At 45.9% G+C, this 17651-nt stretch overlaps 1 protein-coding gene across 7 annotated transcripts in view; it reads right to left on the bottom strand.

The window, feature by feature from the left end:
- LOC148011852 (dynamin-related protein 3A-like) overlaps positions 1-17651 on the bottom strand; it is a 101133-nt gene that overhangs the window by 41490 nt on the left and 41992 nt on the right. For 6 of the 7 annotated variants that reach the window (XR_015689289.1, XM_087670103.1, XM_087670106.1 and 3 more), the window contains 7 exons: positions 12694-12762; positions 12490-12549; positions 12270-12374; positions 12104-12152; positions 11903-12012; positions 11593-11685; positions 4563-4655 (listed from right to left, as the gene is read on the bottom strand). Coding sequence is in view for 6 of the 7 variants with exons in the window: in XM_087670103.1 (XP_087526229.1) it covers positions 4563-4655; positions 11593-11685; positions 11903-12012; positions 12104-12152; positions 12270-12374; positions 12490-12549; positions 12694-12762 (579 nt within the window). In the remaining variant the exon portion in view is untranslated. The remainder of the gene's footprint in view (positions 1-4562; positions 4656-11592; positions 11686-11902; positions 12013-12103; positions 12153-12269; positions 12375-12489; positions 12550-12693; positions 12763-17651) is intronic. The other variant, XM_087670105.1, reaches the window with a different exon arrangement.

Here is a 17651-nt window from a genome sequence, read left to right as displayed (position 1 = left end):
AGACTTATTAGATGAGATTGTACACTATTCCAAACAAGGAGAGATTCTCCTAGTAGGAGACTTTAATGCCAGGATGCAAAGCAAACAATGTGACACATTTGATTTTGAGGATCCAAGGAGGCTACATGTGACAGATATAGAGGAGGCAAGCACATGCAGGATATCCACTGATACTAGAGGGGATAGTACTTGTTGCGGCCAGTACCTACTAGAGCTAGGGTCGCAATACCATCTCATCATTTACAATGGGATGAAGAAATGGCCTCAATCTAGAGCATTGACTCACCCCGCCGGCTCCAGCATAGTAGACTATGTACTAGGCTCCATTGAGATGAGGGAAGTAGTTAAATCCTTCATCATCCCCCTTGTCCAATCGGGACAGATCATACCTACATATCCCTCACCCTATCCTCCTTACCACACCCACATATTTCAGCTACTACTCATATCCCACCCACCACTTTCTATTTCAAACATAACTTGCGGACATATATAGAAATCATACATACAAGGGGATCACACAATTTTTGCATATTCCTCCCCCCAAGGTCACTCACCTATGGGCCATGCATACCATCATGCCCATCCACAAGTCTAGAGACCACCTAGATCCAAGTAACTACATAGCCATCATGATGGGCCACACATTGGCAAAGATATCTAGAGCAGTGCTAGAGACAAAACTCACTGTATATGCAAAGAGAGAGAGATTACGAGCAATAGGACATGCTGGTTTCCGATCGTGATTCTCTACACTCAACCACATCTTCACCTTTAGGAGCATGATTGAGCAAGCAAAAATAAGAAAGAAGAGGCTTTATTGGTGCTTTGTGTAAGCATTTGATATAGTTCCACGAGATAAACTATTACATAGGCTCCAAACACTGAGGATCCCATCAGACATGATTTTGGGCATCTATGCACTGTATGAGAGGGTGGTAGGCCAAGTGAGGAGAGATATAACCACACCATGGCACAAATTACAGGAGCCATGCCACCTCACACCTATCAATGACCCAAAGACGTGGCACTCCTACACAACAGGATTATATGATATACCACACTAGCCACCAATTCCCCACTCACTAGAGCCCCACTCTACCACATCCACCTTCTTCACACATGATATGGTGAGGAAAGCAATCAAGCATCTATAGCATGGATGGTCGATGGATCACATAGGCATACAAGGTGAGCACTTCATTTATGCAATAGACATTTTGGCACCTCTCCTTGCCTTTATGTCCAATAGGGCTCTAGAAGAGGGCTTCCCAAAGGAGTGGGCCATGCATACCATCATGCCCATCCACAAGTTTGGAGGCCCCCTAGATCCTTATAACTACATAGCCATAATGGCAGGCAACACATTGGCAAAGATATCTGGAGCAGAGCTAGAGGCAAAACTCGGTGCATATGCAAAGAGAGGGAGATTGCGAGCAGAAGGACATGCTGGTTTCCGATCATGATTCTCTACACTCAACCACATCTTCACCTTGAGGAGCATGATTGAGCAAGCAAAAATAAGAAAGAAGAGGCTTTATTGCTGCTTTGTCTAAGCATTTGATATAGTTCCACGAGTTAAACTATTTTATAGACTCCAGACACTGAGAATCCCATCAAACATGATTCAGGCATCTATGCATTGTATGAGAGGGTGGTAGGCCAAGTGAGATGCCCAAGAGGACTTCCATACATGGTCTCTAGCACCTTTGGAGTGAAGCAAGGGTGTCCTCTATCCCCCATACTCTTTGGTCGCTACATTGATGAGATAAAAGATCTCATCCCACAAGGAGACAACGATGGGGTGGAGTTATCAAGTATACTTGTCTCCAATGTGCTTTATGCTAACAATGTTGTTTTGGTCTCTAAATCACATGAAGATCTACAATAGCACCTCCACGCCCTTTATGACTTTTGTATACAACATGGATTGATGGTTAATCTTGGGAAAACCAAGATCTTGATCTTTCACACATCAGCCCCATTGAGGAGGAGATCAATCTTCACTCTAGGAGCCGAACAGGACTCATATCTCCACTTAGGAATCACTTTCACTACACCTCGTGGGAGATTCGCCATGGCACAGGCAGCCAGAGACCGACTCACACGAGGATATGCAACATTGACCATGATGGAGAGAGAGTATGGCCAAGCACACTTCCAAGAGCCTCACACATAGAGATGGCTATTTGACACATTGGTCACAACCATGATGTATGGTGCACCTATTTGGACCCTTGACCTAGCTACATAGTACATACCTATGGACACAGATCAAGAAACCACACATCATTATGCTCTCACGATGATGCACAACAAACCATCAGTACCACATGAGATTATTAGAACCGAGATCGTTGCATCCCCCATGATGATGGAGGCCCTTTTTCAAACCATCAGTTTCATACACAAAGTATGTGACATGCATCGAGAAAGGCTACCTAGGAGGGCCTTTGAGGCCTCTGGGTAGCTAGCTCAAACAAGAAAAGAGACTTCATGGTATGTACAGGTCGAGTAGTGCCTTACAAGATATGAGATAGACATGGACCATCTCTCCCCCGTTCAATATGATCCTAACTCCCCCTTCATAGACCTCTCCCACACACAAAGAAACTTGGTCATGCAACAAAATCTCTACTAGCTGTACATACAACATACATGGCTATCACCTAGGCAGCCCCTCCCCCTAAAGATGTCTTACTATAGATACCACTTCATGAAGACTACCATGGATGGCTTCATTGAGAGACTTGGATACCTAGATGTACACATGTCACATGAGAGGCAGGTAGCCATTGACCAGGCTATCCTCTCACCAGCTCAAGATCGAGACTAGGAGAGCAGCCCACATTCCTAGAGTTGGGCAGATCTGCAGATTATGCCAAGAGGAGGTAGAGAGCGAGGAGCACTATGTCTACAAATGTAGAGCCTACAACATAGTCCGAGCTAGATACCCCACACTATTTGGAGGACACACATCACTCAAACTAGTTACGGAGTCCCCACACCAGCGCCACTTGGGCCAGCTCCTAGTTAAAATTCAAAAGCTCCGCACATCACTACTACACGCTTGCACTACACAGAGAGGGGGGCTTCAATCACAACTTACCGATTTCTTCCAAACAATAACCACCCACAGGGCACCTACACAGAGAGGGATGACAGTCCAGAGAGCTTAGGAGATCAAAGCAACACACCGCCCATGAATACAAGGGTACTAGACACAGATACTACATCAAAGAGTGATGAGAGAGATCCACCAACGAAAAGAGCAGCAGCTGACAAAGTTGAGGGCCCAGCCCAGATGCTACCCTCATACTATTTCATCCGGGATGTATAACATACTCTACCCACCGATCCTAACTCCGTGGAACTAGATATACAAGTATCATTTAGCCACACGACTAGGCATGTACTATCTCATCCTCCTATTGTATCCCTACATGAGCACTACGAGACCACTTTGGCTTCTTTTACAGTATATCACTACCAACACGTCACATTTTGATGTCCAATGATGATCAACATTGTACATGATTTTGTTAGGCCGATTTTGGCCTCAAAAGACATCTCTCTCTCTCTCTCTCTACATTCATCTCTTTCATTCAGCCCGTGCATCCGCTTCTGCAATGCTGCACTCCAACAGATGCACCCCTGGTCATGAACAAACTGTTTGCCAAGTTAATAATGCAACAGTCCCATATCTGACATGGCAAGAAATTCTGCAAAGCAGTCTCAAGACCAGCAATCTGCCAAGCAGGACTGCCAGGCAACAGCATATCATTGGCATATATACCCACACTTACAGACATAACTTGCAGTCTCCATGTAACTGTCCTGAACCGGGCACTTCCAGACATTACTTGTAGGCTCTATGTGACTGTCCTGAAAACCAATGCTAAAGCAGATTGGTATGTATCTCCGCATAACATCCACAAGGTGCTTACTTCAGACCATGGGAGAGCCTTACCAACCATCTTACCTTAGTTTCAGAACCTAGAACCTCAAAGCCTGACGAACATAAACCTCTTCAGCCAAGTCACCATAAAGAAATGCAATCTTAATGTCAGGCTGATGTACTTCCCTATGCATGTGAGCAGCAGGATTTGTGGTGTTTTATATTGCTATCAGGCTTACACTTCAATTATCACACACACACAGACCCAATGCAAATACAAGACTAGCTTGACTGGAGCTTATTTATTTTTGCTAGATACTTTAGGCTGAATGCATCTGCTAATTGAACTTGCAAGCTGCAGGATGAAGGCTGAGACCCTGATTGCATCCACTAGTTTGCCAAGCTGATCCATGGTTCAACCCAGGGACACAAATAGGACACAAAAGGACCCAGCTAAAGTAAATGTTCAACTAACTGTCATGATAAGTTTGGAATAAAAAGCAAGTCCATGTGGGGATAAGCTCCAGTAATCATAAGCTCCATTAATTTACAAGTGACAAGTGGCAAGAGTAAAAGCCAGTGACAAGCTATGACAGCAAGCCTTACAGCATATGAGGAGATATGTTGCAGCAGATTTCTCACAACGCCCAATTGAAGAACATACCTTCACAAGCTCATCATAGATGAAACCAGCACATTGTAAACTGGGATGTAGCAGACGACCAATTTGACGGCGGACCAAAACTTCAAAAGGTGCCTGTAATAGTACTATGTTTGATAAAGGTTAAAGCTGCATATTTTGTCAGATTGCACAGTAATTGTGCTAAGAAACATTCACTGACCTTCTCTTAAAATGCAGACATTATTTCTCAAACAAGCAATACCACAGAAAACCAACTCAGGCAGGAACTATTCTAACTTGTGAGAAGCTTTGATGTGTGACCATAACACACTGGCAAAAATATATGCTACTAAACAAAAGCAGTAATTGCTAGATAAAGTTAGCGGCAACCCAAACCATGAGTGCAAATTTTTTGTTCTTTTGCAAATAAACTGTGGCTAATTATATTACTTCAGAAAAAAACCTGAATACAAAGAAGTGCTCATGCTCAACAGACTAGCTAGAGCTGATGCACAATGACAGATATATCATATGTACAAGCCTCTCGGGGCGGTCTAGGAGGGGATGGGGACAAGAAGCCATGGAGGGGGGGTGTATCGCCATCTGGGGCTGCCTGCCTGCATCATGAAAAACAGTCCTGGCTGCCCCAAGTGTGCATGAAATGACAACGGAGCTCCTGACGAGCCCTGGACTCGCCCTGCACCTAGTCCCATCGGCCGTGGAGAGAGTGGATGATGGAGGTCTAGAGCTCTGCTAAGGTCGCCTGTACTGAAAGTCTCTCTCTGCCAAAAGCCTCCTGACATCGCACCTTCCAGATATGCCATCCAGTAAGACTCCCTATGATCTCCCATACCTCAGAGCGGTCTACTGTGGGCTCCAATACCTGGCGGATGGGTAGAGCCTCCAAACCAACCACTACACATGACCCTACCTCAATAATGAATATCGTGTCCTACATCCCGGCCTCATACAGAAGGTGACGGCCTTGACTCACTGCCTGCCAACACAAAGCTCCCCATGAGATACATCCAAGGATGGGTGCTATACAGTGAACGATACAGCAAGCTCCTCTCCACACAAGCTGCGCGGCCTCACATGACCAAAGGCAGTGCTTTGGGGTTTCTAGAGGCTGCTATGTGCAACGCTTACAACCTCCCTCCTTCTGCATCTAGGCTAGCCAACTTCCCACTGCCAAGCCTCCATGTGCCACTAGCCATAAGAAATACAATACCCTCCTCTACCTCCAACTATCCCACAGGCAACACCAGAAGGTCCGTTGAAAAGGCTCCGTGATGCTACGCTCTGCCCAGTGCCTGCTACGTGACGACGCCCAATCCATGTCCTCCTGCATCAGTACGTGTCTGCCAATCCTAGCAATATACTCCAGGAACCTGGGTGGCTTCTTGGCGACCGCAGTGGCCGGCCATAGCCGCTCTCCCAAATCCCACTCCAGCTCATCAAGTGGCATGCCCTCCCAGATCCAAAGGCGCTACTCCCTGAGCTCCTTCCAAAAGATATAAGGGTCAAACCGCCATGTCTTCCCCTGAAGGCCAATCACCCGAATCCTCCTCCATGAAAGGACAACTATCCCCTCATCCTGTTGCCCTGTCAAGGGCCAAACACCCCCCCTCCTGCACAGTGAAGGTCCCAGGTGAATGCCGCCCACTCTACCTACCACTTGTAGGGGGAACCTGCTGGTGAGAACCTAGCAGCCCATACCTCCCCGGGCTCTATCGGCTCTCGAATCGGGGCAGCAAGCCACTCCTAAGGTATTGTTGCATCTATCTCCCTTCTCCTCAACTCCACTCCTCTCTAGCAGCCCGATACTCACTGCATCACCTCCTCGTCCACCATCCTGTACACCTCCCGCCATGTCCTAATGGTACGAGGTCCGGCCTCCCAACCAGCCCACTGGATGTGGGGGCACTCGCCAATCTGTGCCCGTTCCTGATCTCTGACCTGGGGGTTCCACATCACCGACTGACAGTCTATCTCCTCCTAGCAGCCTTGGGGGCTCTGGATTAAGGCCTTACGGAAACCCTACCACACACAGAGCAAGCTGCGTAAAAAGGGGGATCTGGGGGGGTGATTTGAGCTGTCGTAAAGATCCATCTCAGGAACGGCCTCCACTCACTGCCAAGCCTCGGTCTACAATCCTGAAGACCCTCCTGCAATAGGACCTTCAAGGTTTGCCCTCCTGGTGTGAGGCTGCGGACTACTAGCTTGCCCAAGAGGGCCATACTCTAATACTCTGGGTCTATGATCTTAAGCCCTCCCTTTGACCGATGCCAGATGATGGTCGCCCACACCACCTTGGCCCAGGAACCCCTAGAACCGTCTGACCCAGACCAAAGTAAGTTCCACACTAGGCAACAAAGTTAAACTACACAGGATGAGAAGAAGCACCAACAGGAGGCGATGTACCCGTCGCTAGGAGGACATGGTTAACCACCGGGGCTCCGCCTACTAGGGAGAGGCAAGCAGTACTCCAGTAGGCCAGCTTCCTTCAAATAGAGTCAAGGACTAGAAGAAACTGTTGGGCGGGAGTAATGTCGAGTCCCACCTGGAACCCTAGGTAACGGGCGGTCTGCCCTCTACTCACCCATCTAAATCCCAGGTGAATGCCCCACTCCATGCTAGAGTCCGGGTCTGTAAGGAAACCAACCGACTTTCGCCAGTTGATTTTCGCTCCCGCTGCAGTACAGAACACCTCAAGAGCCAGTCTCACTCTCTCCAGCATCAACTCATCGTCCACTATGTAGAGTGTTGTATCATCTGCATACTCTGAGTCTAACAACTCCGTCTCCTCTCTCACTAGAAATCGGAGGCCGTGTAACCCGCTCACACATGACCTGAGGAAGTGAGACATCGCCTCTACAAAGAGTAAGAACAGATACGAGGCCAGGGGGCAGCCCTGCCAAACCAATCTCTCCAGCCGAAACTCCTCCCCACGCCTACCACCTATGAAAACTCTGCTGGTAGCCGATCTGTAAAGTGCAGAGACCCTACGGATCCATACCTGGGAGAAGCCCAACCTCACCATGGTGCCGTCTAGGAAATCCAGTCCACCCTGTCATAGGCTTTCTCGAAGTCCAGGAGTAGTATGGCCAGTCCCTGCCCACTATGCTGAGCCCACTCTGTTACCTCAAAGAAGGTGAATACATTGTCTAGGATGCTCTTATCCTAGATAAAGTTTGTCTATGTGTCCTGAATGATGTCTGGAAGCACAAGGCGTAGTCACCTACCAATCATCTTTGCCAGTGCCTTATAGGCCACTGACAATAAGGTGATTGGTCTCCACTGGGAAAGCTCCAACTGGTCTCCCCCTTTGGGGAGAAGACTGATGAGGCCTGTCAAAAGCCTCCCTGGCATCTGTCCTAAAGTGAAAATCTCCTGGAAGGCCATCACTAAGGGATCCTTCACCACCTCCCAGTAGGTAGTGAAGAAAGCCTTAGAAAGGCCATCCTCTCCCGAGCATTTCTGCCCATCCTATGTATGGAAAGCCTCCTCTAGTTCCTTCTTTGTAAAGGGGGCTGGGAGGCAGCGTCCCATCTCCTCTGTGACGAGGGATGCGATGTGATCCCAGACCCATTGTCTACATCGTTGTCCTCTAGCTGAGGCTGTCTCCTGCTGAAAAAGGCATCTGTAGTAATCAGTGGCAATCTCCATCACCTCGTCTGGGCAACAAGTCCTCCCATACTGATCCCGAAGGCCGCGTATCTGCTCTCCTGAGGTGCGGGGCTGGTGCTTGAAAAAACTCCCTGCACATCGTGTCCCCCTTCTGCACCTAGAAGGCTATTGAGGTGCGAAATGAGAACTCCGAGCGCCTGTCCTCTAGACCGGCGATGGCTACATGCGCGCACACCTCTTGTGCGTGGAGAGTGGAATCCCCTGGTGCCTCCTGTAATAATCTTTGTGTGACTGCAGGGTCCCGCTGGAGGGCTCTCTCCTCCTCCCAGCTCTGTTGCCTGGCCTGTAGGGCTACCTCCTGGCAGATACTACTTGACTCGGCTAGGACCTCTGCGACCTCCTCTACAATCCGGTCCCTCCTACCCCATTTCCTAGTCCAAATCTGCTCAATCTGTCTCTTCATCTCCTCCCTCCTATAGATCTGTCTCTTCACCTCTCCCTCCTGTGGAAGGAAGGGTCTCTCCAAGCATCGCGTGCTCCTACTACCAGTAGAGAGACCTCCCATGCCTCTGCTCCTCCCCAGCCATGCCCTGGTAGTTTCTACCTCTACCTTGCTGGTTCTCTAAAGCCTCCAAGTTATTGAAGTCTCCTCCAACAATCCAAGAGTCCACCTCTGGGAGTCCTGTCGCGATCACTACCCCGAACAAACCTGCTGCGTGCCCTAACCTCAATAGGGGCATAGACATTGAGGACTCCAAGGCACGAGTCCCCAATATCCAATCTGATCCATAGAACGCTCTCTGCCACTATCGTCCCGTGGTCTCGTACACAAGCGGTGAGACTCGGACCAATAGAGATGCATACGCCTCCATTCCTGCCATGGGCACCAATGGAGTGCTCCCAGTAAGTGTGTGAACCGCTCGGGAGTACCTTCACTACCCGCTAGGCTTGGGCGGGAGTGAGCTTGTGCTCCTATAGAAGTAGAATGTAGATCCGTCCAGCAAGGATAAGCTGCAGCTCCTACCGAACAATCAACTTCCTAGAACCACATGCCCCACTATAGTGGAGGCTATTCACATTCCAGGATGCAAGATGTAAACTCATGGGGAGACCTGTGACTGACCGAACAAGCATCTATTCGGTGTAGAAGCTACTGACAAAGAAGAGAAACTATAAGGCATGCGTATACGCTTCGCTGCTGGCTTGGATGGTGAGCTCCATTCCTCCATGGTAGCCCTCGGGCGGACCATGGGGGTGATGGATGCACCTGGTGGTACCACCAAGGCATCTATCAATCAGGCTGAGAGGCAAGACTCTGTACACTGGTAGAAACGAGCCGCATGTGCCAAGGGCCACTCGATCACATCCATCAGCACTCTCCACTGCAGAGGGGCTCGAAAAATAATGCTTAGATAAGGGACCTCGGCCCCAACCCACCAGTTAATGTCCATCATGCAACCTGGCCACTGCTGGGAGAAAAGTATCAGTTCACCTTCTCCCATCCACTAGAAGATGTGGTCTGCCACCTAGCTCTTCACCTCCTCCTCTATCTGAGTCGTCGTCTATTCTCCTGTGTGGGAGGTCTGAAGGAAGGTGTAGTTTGATCCATCTGGTGGTGCCAATAGATGGACCTTGCCGCTCCTTGACTTGCGTACCACGAAGATTTCCACCTCCATGGGTAGCAGGAACTCTCTACGCTCTACAACTCTTAGGTAAGACCATGGCCCACTGCGAAAGAACTCTTGTGGTAGCAATTGCACCTGTCTCGAGAAAGTGTGACGGGCGGCATGGACAAAGGAACTGATGGCTGTGTGGGGAGGGAAGGGGGGGGGCTAGACTGCCGATGAGTGGAGAATGTCAATGTATGGGGATCGATGGATGTGGGGGGAGGGGTCACTTGTGCTGGGTGGGGATCAAGGGTACTGGTCACCGAGGGGGATGGAGAGAGGGAGGATCAAGGGGTGGTGGGATGGTTCGAGACACATGGCAGGTGTGGGGGAGGGCCAGTAGCTTTGGAGGATGAGGGCTATGGACTAGGGTCGGGAGGGGAGCCGTGTGTGGGGGGGGATGATGGATGTGGGCCCTTAGGTGAGGTCGCCTATGACGCCTCTGTGCCATGTGGGGGGTGGATGTGTAGGCATGTGGTCCTGCCGGGTGGGGCAAGGAGGGGGGGGCCGCGTGGTGTTCTACCGGGGGGGCCAACGCTCGCCCTCTTGCTCCCTACTGCCGTGGTTGTGTCTAAGGGGCTAGCTACAGCCCCTCTTGCCGTCTCTCTCTCTGTTGTCTCTAGACCCGTGTGAAGCCGTCCGCGTCCACCTGTGGGCCTATCGGCGACGCTGCCTTGGCTCCAAAGCGCATACACTCTACTGCCAGATGCCCAAAATCATGGCAACGCAAGCACTGCCCGGGCGGCCCCATCACAATAACCTACTGCCTAAAGGGGTATACGCCTACCTCAATCTCTAAAAACTGTGGTATTTTCTTTGTCTCTTTCACTACCACCCATACCTTTGGGACTCCCACAGCTGTCACTGCGCTGGCAAAAGAGGCGGGAAGGACAGTGCCGAAGAGCCGTCCAAAGTCTTCCACAAGCTGACAATACTCTATCGCTAGTCCGAGGAAGAGTAGGGTGACCGGGTGTCTAAGGAAATTGTTATGGAGCGCAAATGCCTCCACTGTAAAATCACTATACCAAGGGACCATGTAAATGACCCCCTTCGTGGAGTGGCCTTCTAAGTCAAACAACGCATAATCGACTATACTAATCGACTGGCACTATATCTTTGCCAGTTGTAGGTAGGTGTAACAAACTAAATATAATAAGTGATAAGTCACTGGCCATGTGAGTATCATAATGACCACCAACGTGCTAAGTGTAGACGTGTAGACTCATCTAGCCAGGCGGTCCATCATTAATGTCTGCACGTGTTGAGCTTGCCATCTCAACACTCCCCCTCAAGCTCAACTCTATCTCTACAACTCCAAGTAAGCTTCGGAACTTTCGAAGCTTCTCTACACCCAATGCCTTTGTGAAAATGTCAGCTATTTGATCCTATGTGCTGACATATACCAAGTGAATCTCTCCTGCAAGTACCTTCTCTCTCACAAAGTGGTAGTACATCTCAATGTGTTTTGTCCTAGCATGGAACACTGGATTCCTAGCTAGGTGTATGCTGCTCATGTTGTCATAATGAATGACAACTGGACCATCTCCATGCATGTCCAAATCACCTAGGGGGGGGGGGGGGGGGCACGGGTTGGGGGGGGTTTTCGACGGTTGCAATGGCAGGGGCGTGGGCAGCGGCATGTTGGACGGAGCTTGTAAAAAAATCCAGACTTATGAGTGCAAATTAAACATTAAGACCCTAGAGATACTATACTTGTTTAAACAAGACAATCAACTCATCATTCAACATGAACCTGAGATGCTAACGACACACACCTCAGGGACAAAAATTATATTTTTTGAACCCTTGATATTCTGAATCGCTGTCCGTATGTCCTCGTTTGTTACATCATCACAAGGGTCTACTTCCTGAGAACAAAAGGAGCACACTTCCATGATAAGAGCAGATGATTTATCTAAAAAGATATGACTTCATATTGTTGTTTGCTCCGGTCTACTTCCATATATGCACGCAGAAAAGATTTTTTCGAAAATATGTAACCTTGAAAGATGTGTCTGCAGTTTCTGGTGCTGGATGAAAATGCATGTAAAAAACATTTAAAGGGTGAATTTTCAACAAGCATACATTTAATCTTTTCACAAAAATGTTTTGAAATATGTAATGTATTCGAGCTCCTCCTGATAGCTCTTTTGTTGCCATCTCTTCATTTTTCCCATCAACAGCCGAAGTAAACCCTAGGTGACGCAGATAATAGCTTGTCAATACATATTGAATTGCTATGTTTGCTGATGTCTGAACCCAAGAAAAGTCAACCATAATACTGACCTTGAGAATAACTTGTAAGTACATCAAGGAGAAATGTAGCTTGATCCGACTAGAGGACACCATCCCAACACAAATCAAACTGAATTCAAGGTTTCAAAGCATTGCACATGCTGTCAAAAGTTGGACACAAATTTTCAAAAAGTTAACTGCAACCTACAAGACTTACTAGAGGCTCGCCATAACTAGCAAGCTCCTTTCGTAAAGTAGCAATTTGAGTGTCAACAGAAGCTTTCAAACTGGGTAAAATGTTTCGAATGTGCTGTACTAATATCTGCATTGCAGCACCCAAAATTACAGCAAATTTGACTAGCACATGCTACTGCTTGTGGAGAAAAGCAGCACAAACACAAGTGCCAGAATGAAAAAGAGTGTAATTGAATACTCACAGTACTCAACTTCTTTGCTATCTGAGGAATACCACAACGATCCAGTAGACTATGGTATACCTGTTAAAAAGAAAATTATAGATGTCAAGCAGTCCAAAATTAAAAGTCTTGCTGATTCTTATCTTTCAAACCTGAGTTTATATTGACAAAAAGAAAACCAATCAAAAAAAAAGGGAGAATGAACAATGCACACAGGTACCATACCGGGTGAGAACGGAAGAAGCTCTCTTCATAGGCAAGTGCATCTTGAATACTTTTGTTTCCTGCAATGTCCTGTTTATGCCCCAACTTGATCAGGTTTATATCCAAGATATTGGTGTTCAAACTAAAGCTTGAAGACTCAGTCATCTTGTGTGTACTCCCAATTATCACTTTACACCTAGTAACTTCTGAGCATGGTCAACTGGCTCCAGTTGTGAAAGTTTAAGCAGCGGCAAAAGTTAATTGTTTTCACCAACACAGTCCGCACATTTCTTTTGCAAATCATGAGTAAAACTATGCCCATGTTGACAGGGCTTGTTATAGTTAGGAACTTGAGGTGTTAAACAAGTGCAAAAAGTACAATGAAACCAGCCTTCCTCCTCGGAAAGGGTGGTAATAACCTGATTAATCAATAATTACAGTAAGCAATCAAAATCCCATAAACTGAAATGCACAATTTACCACTCACCCGCCGGCGCCACCACCTCTACTTCTCCTCTGCTGCCCACCGCCGCTGCCTAACCCCCCTGCTACCCGCCGTTTCCCCCTTCCCCCACCCACCCACTAAACCCCTTACCCCCCCACTAACCCCCCTTTCCCCACCCACCCACTAAACCCTTACCCCCCCACTAACTCCCCTTCCCACACCCCCCCCCCCCACAAGCCCCTTTCCCCCACCCATAAACCCTGTTCCCACCTACAGAACCCCCTTTTCCCCCTACCCCCTCGCCGGCCCCCTTTCATTACGGCACGACCCCACAAACGTCGCCGACCCAGCTTGTTAGCCCTAAAACTAGCGCTCCTCACAGTATTTCTTTATCTTTTATTGGAAATGGATGGAGTACATTGAGATTCTCTAATCTCCTCCACTGATCCAAGCGCGTCTTAATGTCATAAATGGCCAGCCAATCTTCAAACCAATTTGCCCCTTGGTTTCCTCGCGGATCGGCCTTCAATTGTGCCCCTTGGGTGACAAATTCAGCCCCAAATGTTTGTTACTGAATGGCCACTTGAATCTCTTGAAATCCCCGATTTCAATGACTGAAATTCAAGTCTCTAGACCTCTACTTTTTTAGCACGCTTCCCAAGGTGCCTATCAAACCCTAATTTCTGCTATATATTAGGGTTCACATCAAAGATTCACCAAAATCTCTACCTCCAATGGCTGAACCTATTGGAAATTGCAAAGGAAGAATAAGAATAGACAGGAGATAAGATAGAATGCTTAGGAAAGATAAATTTTTTATTTTCTTTGTGAGAAAGAGGTGAAATCTATTGCTACCCTATCTAGATAACCCGAGGAGCTATTGCCTACAGCCTGGGAGTGCTTTGATATAGCCGCCTCGTACCACAACTACCACCTGCTCCAAAAAGAAGTGCGGATGTTGTCCAATGTTGCTATAGTGCTCCTGGAGGCCACCAAAAGCCCCCTAATCAATTGGCGACCTATTTTTCCAGGTTCATCCCCCAACTTCTACACACAAAATGGACTCCCTCCCTCTCTCCTAATCTCCAACCAACCTCTCTCTCACTTGCATGGTCAAGTTTTGCCTAGTGACAACCTTCCAAATCCCATTGGCAACATTATCCAACTTTACTAAACTAATTTTCAGAATATTAATTCTAAAAATTAACTTGGTAACTATTTATGCTCAAAAATAATAATCTGACTAGCCAACAATCAAATTGGCGAGCTAGTTTATCACCCAAGTAATCTTAAGCACTCACTAGCCTTGGAATTGGCATTAATTGATTAATCAACGCTAATTCCCTAATGTCACCACTAACACTTATGGCTAGTTAAATGTTTTAGGCCAAATTCTAACACCAAGTACCACCTAGTACTTGCCAAGAATAACTTGTTACAACTTTTGCCTTTGGCACCAACTAATATCTCGGGGCCCCAGCTCCCACTTTGTGAAATAACTCACATGTACCTCACATGCAAGTCACATTTGCACATTTGATTAACTCTGTAATGAAATGCTAAGCAAAGTATCAAAATTTCACATCCCCATGACAAAGCTCCCCCTTGAAATCCTTGCAGTCATCCTCAATTGCACTACAATGTGCCAAAGCAAAGTATATGGCACTAAAAATTTCCCAAAACACATCATAGTCAACACAACATCGGCCACTATTGCTCAACCATGCTCATGTCAAATACTTGCCGGAAAATTTCCAGCCAACAAAATCATAACATAAGACTCACAAAGAACACAAAACTCCTGCCAAAAACCAATAGAATGCATCTTTAATCAGCATATCTCAATTATCTTAGCCAAACAACCATAGCAAAGCTGAAGCTAAGCATAAACCATGGATAAACTTTCAATAGGATTCATAAAACTGGCTGCATACCATTGAGAATTGATCATCATCCATTGAAAACTAGCAACTAGCAATCAATAGAGAAAATTAATTTTACAATTATTTATGGCTCAGAAAAATAATCTAACTAACCAACAATTAAATTGGTAAGGCCAATTTATCAACCAAGTAATAGCCTCGGAACTGACATTAATTAATAAATTAATGCAAATTCCCTAGAGTCACCACTAACACTTATGGCTAATTAAATGTTTTAGGCCAAATTGTAACAATAGGTACCACCTAGTACCTATCACATATAACTTGTCACAATTTTTACCTTTGGCACCAACTAATATCTTGGGGTGGGTCCCAAGTTCCACATTGTGAAATAACTGACTTGAACCTCACATGTGTAACTCACATTTACACATTTGATCAATTCTTTAATCAAATGCTAAGCAAAGTAACAAATTCCACCTCTCTATTACACAGCTCCCCCTTGAACTCCTTGCAATCATTCTCAATGCACTACAATGCACCAAACCAAAGTATACTACACTAGAATTTTCCCAAAAGCCATCATAGTCAAAACAACATTAGTCACTATTGCTCAACCATGTTTATGCCAAATACTTGCTAGAAAATTTCCAGCCAACAAAACCATAACATAAGACTCATAAAGAATCCAAAGCTACGGCCAAAAACCAATAGAATGAATCTTTCATTAGTATATCTAAATTGTTCCTGTCAAACAACCATAGCAAAGCTGAAATTGAGCAAACCACTCTCAATGGTATTCATTAAACACACTATTATCTATAAAACCAGGTAAATACCATTGAGAACTAATATGCATCCACTCAAAACCAGCAATTGATAATCAATTGCTGACGATCATACATTGATGCAAACCGATACATACTAATGCAAGTGTATAGTTTCAGAGCTGCTGTGAAACCATACCAATCTGCATACCAAAGTGGGGTGACTAGTACACCGAATAGTGACCTCATGGCAAACCTATTGTCAGCAAAGTACCTTGGATGCATGCTGAATATATTCAAGATCCACTATACACAAGAGCTGTCCATCCATAAGCAACATCATTGATCCTCTTCAATATGTGAAAGTGCCCATAATATCTCATTGTATGCAAACTCTAGAAAAGGAAAATATTGCTTCCACTATGACTTATGCTCCGATACACAGCATCTCAAGAGACAAGCATTGTAGAATTTGTCTCTTCTAACTTACCATATGTTTGCGAATGGAAGGATGAAGAAAATTTCAACGTGGTACCCATGTTTCCAAACAACCCCTTCCAAAATAAACTGGTCGTCTTAGGATCTCAATCACTAAGATAATCAACGCTAGAATGCCATGATACTTCAACACATGTTGCAAAAATAAGCATGCCATATAATTAGCCTTTATCTTCTTCCTCACCAAAATCAAATGGACCTACTTACTAAACCTGCAAATAATGTCCATATCCCATCATTCCCCGTAGTTCAAAGATAAAATCCATAGCAATGCTCTACCAAAGCCTATCAAAAACAAGCAAAGGCTACAATAAACCTGGCATCTCTTGCCTATCATAGGTCACTTTCTAACATACAATGCATATCCTGACAAATTGCTTGCAAAGTGCTCTACTGCCTTAACTGCAGCATTAAACCTCTATACCTTGCATAAGGAGGAGCATGACCCTTAGTCATCATCTTAGGCCTCAACTACTTTGTGATACACAACCGTCCATGCATCATCAAAAAACCATCTCTAAGCACAAAGTGCTCGTACCTCTAGCCATTGCAAAGCTAATCATACACATTTGTAAAATTTGAATAGGTAGCATACTAATCTTTCATAGTATCCAATTCAGTGTGATACATCCTAGTGACAACCAGAATCTAAGGCTTACGTAACAATGTATCAACCATCACATTCTTTTCCCAATCTATGTGCACAATCTGAAAGTGAAACATAGACAAGAAGTTACCCATTTCATGTGCTTCTCTGACAACTTAGTCTAAGTCAAAAAGAAGCACAATGTCCAATGGTCCATCTACAACGTAAAAACAGCTCCTAAGAGCTAGTGTTTTCATGTCGAAAGTGCATAAATTACAGTAAGCAACTCTTTCTCATAAACATACTCATTATGCAATCCACACCCATGCAACGCACATAAGAAAGACTGAAAGTACTGGTCTAGTCTAAGACACATCAATCAAATTAGCCTGCACAAGACAATGAGCTCTCAAATACATGGTTGTTTCTTAAATGAAGCCAATGGGAGAAAAGATAGACAATGCTCTTTTTTCTATGCAAAAGGAAGCGTGGCTAATTATCTTGCTCAAAAGAAGAAATATAACGAAACAAAAGTGCTAAAATAATCTAGTTGGGACTGAATCCAAACCAACTCAAATGAATACAAGGCCTCTTAGGGTGGCCTAGGGGAAATACAAGAAGAAGCCACAAAGGGGGTATGACATTACCAAGGGTTACCATTGTGTAGTGTGAAAAACAGGCTATGGTAAACCAAAGTATGGAGCAACAGTTGTTGAAGCTCATGTCGATGCCAAGAATCCCCCTAGAGTTACTCCTAGCTGCCTTGGAGGGAGTGGATAATGGATGACCAGATCTCTACT

The sequence above is a fragment of the Lygodium microphyllum genome, chromosome 28, assembly GCF_053477565.2.
Source record: "Lygodium microphyllum isolate KBCC chromosome 28, Lygodium_microphyllum_v1.1.10, whole genome shotgun sequence".
NCBI lineage: Eukaryota > Viridiplantae > Streptophyta > Polypodiopsida > Schizaeales > Lygodiaceae > Lygodium > Lygodium microphyllum.
Note: the sequence above shows the minus strand (reverse complement) of the source record. Positions and strands in the feature narration are given on the sequence as shown.